This window comes from Crocuta crocuta, unplaced genomic scaffold (genome assembly GCF_008692635.1).
Source record: "Crocuta crocuta isolate KB4526 unplaced genomic scaffold, BGI_CrCroc_1.0 scaffold545, whole genome shotgun sequence".
NCBI classification, from domain to species: Eukaryota; Metazoa; Chordata; class Mammalia; order Carnivora; family Hyaenidae; genus Crocuta; species Crocuta crocuta.
In genome coordinates, this window is record NW_027551563.1 from 928,863 (window position 1) to 932,868 (window position 4,006).

Sequence of the window (4,006 nt, forward strand, 5' to 3'; positions counted from 1 at the left end):
TGACCATGATAAATGTTGTAAAGGAATATTCTAAAACCACTGAGAAGTATACACTTTTTCAAATGGGTGAAATACAAGGTATGTGAATTACTTCTTAAAAATCCTCTTAAAATGCTATTTTAGGCCTCTTCCAAACAAACGCAAATTGTGATTACATAGTTTTGCTTTACAGTTTTATATTGCCCCATTCATTTCATTTATTACCTCATTTGATCTCAGAGACAAACATGAAAAGTAAAACTAAACCAGATGAGGTAATTTTGGGAGCCACCATTGATCACTCAACTTTGTGGAGTGGTTTACTTTATTTATTTATTTTTTTGGCATTTATTTATTTTTGAGAGAGAGAGAGACAGAGACAGAGACAAAGAGAGAGACAGAGTGCAAGTGGGAGAGGGGCAGAGAGAGACAGGATGACAGAATTGGAAGCAGGCTCCAGGCTCTGTGCTAGAGCCTGAGGCAGAGGCTTGACCTCACCTATCATGAGACAATGACCTGAGCTAAATTCAGAGGGTTAACCCATTGAGCCAGCCAGGCACCCCAGGATAGGGTTTACTTTAAAATACTATCTGTAGAGGCTCCTGGGTGGCTCATTTGGTTGAGCCCAGACTCTTGATTTCAGCTCAGGTCATGATCTCAGGGTCCTGGGATCGAGCCCTTCATCCAGCTGACTCAGGGCTGAGCATGGAGCCTGCTTAAGATTCTCTCTCTCTCTCTCTCTCTCTCTCTCTCTGTCCCCACATATGTGCTCTCTCTCTCTCTAAAATAAAAATTAAAAATTAAAAAAATTAAAAATAAAAAAAAAATAAAGATCAACTGTAAAGGGAGGGCACAGCCATGGTTAGGAGGGAGCTGGTTGAGACAGCTGTGCCTGATAGGGAGACGCCCAGCAGCGCCTGTATGACCAGCCAGACTGTGTGCGTCCAGATCCACAGCCAGGCTGGGGATGCCCTCAAGAAGGTAATGGCGGCCGTCCAGGAGGTCCAGAGAGGGGAGAAGTGCAGGATGACTTTGGCTGACACTTCCCTTCCTATCTTCAGTGATGGACCCCTAGGAGGAGGGGCAATGGAGGCGGGGGTCGCAGCAGAGAGATCTCCAGCCTAGGAGAGGCAGGGCTGGGGCTCCAGTCCCCGAAGGGATGACCCTCTGCTTCTGCTGGGTCTCAATGAAAGATTAACCGGATATCTCAGTTTCCAGATGAGAACAGTAACCAGAGTTTCTATTACGAAGGCTCCCTGCGAAAGGGCCCCAAGTCCAGTCCTGGGGCACATCTGGCCCAGCCACCCTGTGTCACCTGCAAGGCCACTGGAAGAGGTCTCAGAGGACACTCACCCCTATGGCTGGGCCGAGAGAGAGCCCAGGGACATAACTGCAGGCAGCAGAAAGAGGATCCCGGGGGGTCCACTCCAGTACTGGCCAAGGAGGAGCCCGTTCCAGAATTGCCAGAGCCTGGGCCCCCCTAAGCTTACCCTGTTTTTGAGTCAGTGCCCCTTGTCCTCAGGCAGCCCAGGGTGATAGAGAGGACTGGGGGGGGCACCCTCACACTCAGGTGCATCTGGCTCAATGTCTCCAACCCCTGAGAAGCTGGCCTGCCTGTCATGTTGCACCAGGGGCCACTTTGGCTTTTTACAAATAAAGACTCTTTTGCTGAATGAATGAATGAATGAATGAATATCAACTATATAAATTGATATTCTTTTAAATGTCAAAAATCTCATTCAAAAGTTAAATTGCCAGGGTGCCTGGGTGGCTCAGTTAGTTGAACGTGGGACTCTTGATTTTGGCTCAGGTCATGATCCCAGGGTCATGGGATGCAGCCCCACAATGGGCTCCACACTCAATGTGGAGCCCTGTTTAGCCTCTGCCCTTCCCCCTTGCCCCCCAAATAAAAATAATAAATTGCCTATAGAGTTGGTAGTAATTAAGCAGTGCATAGATTTCAGGTTATGTTCCTTACATTAAGCAAAATCCTTGTTGTTGTTGTTGTTTTTATTTTTGATTTGTTTGTTTGATTTTGAATAATGGTAAATAGAAGGCCAGAAAGAGATTTTACTTTTACAAAATCAAGTTTTTGGTTCCTTTAAGTTCCTAACCATTTAAGGATAACATTTCCCGTAGTTCTTTCCATATAAGATTTTTGGCCAGTATTCATTTCATCCCAGTTCAATTCAGTTGTTTGAATACAATGTCTATATTTAAGACTTTTTGACCTTTTCTTTAAATGAAAGATAAAAAGTCATGCAAATGATAACTAACTATCCAATAATTATTTCTAATTAAAGAGATCTTATTAAAAAAAACGTGAGAAATTAAAAGGAGAGTGCTGTGTGTCCTCTGCATACATGTCTGTACTAGATCCCATAGTTGGGAAAATGATTTAAAGTACAGTACGTACAACCTGTTTTTCTGGTAATTACAAATCAAGACATACGTCTTTGCAACAGGAAGAAGCCAGCTGCCATTTTAAGTGTTCCTTTGACCCTGTGACTTAATTCCACAACACAAAAGTCCCAACAAAGGTAATTTCGAACAGAGCATTCTGCAAGAGCTTCCTTTTGCTGAATTTCTTCAGTTTGAATTGCGGAACTATTAACTAGGAATGGAAATATCCCGTTAAATTGTTAGGTTTACTCTCCTTTGATACTCGAATCACCCCAGAAAGTCACAGAGGAAAGAATTTCTGCACAATGTCTAGACAAATTATATTTGGCCTTTCTGTTCTCTTGCCTTTATCATTCAGCTCATGAACTAAACAGAGTTATGGACACTCACTGCTTAAAAATTCAACAGATCAATTTCCCATTTATACACGTTTTAATTTCAAATACACAGAATAAAACTATCACACATATTGAAGAGAACTGAAGCTATTTTTAAATTAGTCAATCTAGTGATATTGTACTACCTAGAAGGAGTTAAGAATACTAACTTTTAAACTTATGCAACTGAATAACATGAACTCTTCAGTAATAAGTAGGCACTTTGTTTTATGGACAAACTATTTTCCTAAGTGTCTGTGCATAACAAAAGTGTGAGACCAGAGCAAAAGTACACTGAGACAACGTAGTTCACTGAATGGGTTATTTTCTCTATGTTCAGACTGTGGCATTCACTATTTTCCAAAGATTTAGCTAGTTAATATTAGACACAAAGTACTGTTCTCAGTCCTTCAGACAAAGTGTTAAGGATTTAGTGGGAGAGACAGACAAATTGCTATGAGAAATGTTATAGTAGACATATGATTAAATCAGAAGTAAAGAGAAAAATTCATTCTGACTAGTTGAATCTGAGTGAATTACTTTCACAGAGAAAAAAATGCATGTGCGCGCGCGCACACACACACACAAAATAATTTCCAAGTACGAGAAACCATACTTGGAGTAGTCATGCGATTGCTTACTATCATATGAAGTGATAGGAAGTGCAATATGGTTGTATCTGGTGATCTTTCACCAGCTTAATCCCTCAATTCAAGTGTGTGGACACGAAAGTGCTAGAGCTAAATGCAGAGGGTTCTTTGGTATACCTTGTGAAATCATTCTGATGTATTCAGTCAATGGGAAGTCACTAGGAAGCTCATAGGAGTTTTAGGTAGAGGGCTATCTATAGGGGCAGTGTGGAGGATGTACCAGAAGTTAGGTTCCAAAGGAATAAAAAATGAGTTATTGCCATAGTCTAGGAAAGTCACTATAATACCACTGCTGCTGTCACTACATCTACTAACTACCATCACCCCCACCCCCACCCCCACTATTGGATAGAATTTACTGAGTACTTACCATGTGCCAGGGACTCCTCTAAACTGTTAACATATACAACCAGACTTGACCCTCACCACAGTTTTTATGGCAAGGAGAATGATAAGGAACAGTCAGATCTTCTTATTTTCTCCATTCTTTTCTGCACTCTGGACCGCCCCTTGGTCTGATCCAGATATCCAGGCTCTTGCCTTCTTCATCTGATCTCAATCAACTTCCTCCTGACCTTTTCTGCGCCTCTGCTTTCC

The 4,006-nt window shown here is 41.9% G+C and overlaps 1 protein-coding gene across 1 annotated transcript; it reads left to right on the top strand.

Annotated features, from left to right (window-relative positions):
* The first annotated feature begins 837 nt into the window (after positions 1-837).
* LOC144219930 (B-cell CLL/lymphoma 7 protein family member C-like) lies at positions 838-1,463 on the top strand. Its single transcript, XM_077750041.1, has 2 exons — positions 838-1,077; positions 1,173-1,463. Exons 1-2 carry the CDS (start codon positions 838-840, stop codon positions 1,461-1,463), a joined length of 531 nt encoding a protein of 176 aa, XP_077606167.1.
* Positions 1,464-4,006: the final 2,543 nt, after the last annotated feature.

What these genes read in the sequence shown, in the direction of transcription:
- LOC144219930 (XM_077750041.1), top strand. Translation starts at nt 838, where the DNA reads ATGGTTAGGAGGGAGCTGGTTGAGACAGCTGTGCCTGATAGGGAGACG. An exon ending in GAGGGGCAATGGAGGCGGGG is followed by an intron (nt 1,078 to 1,172) that starts GTCGCAGCAGAG and finishes TCTCAATGAAAG; the next exon opens with ATTAACCGGATATCTCAGTT.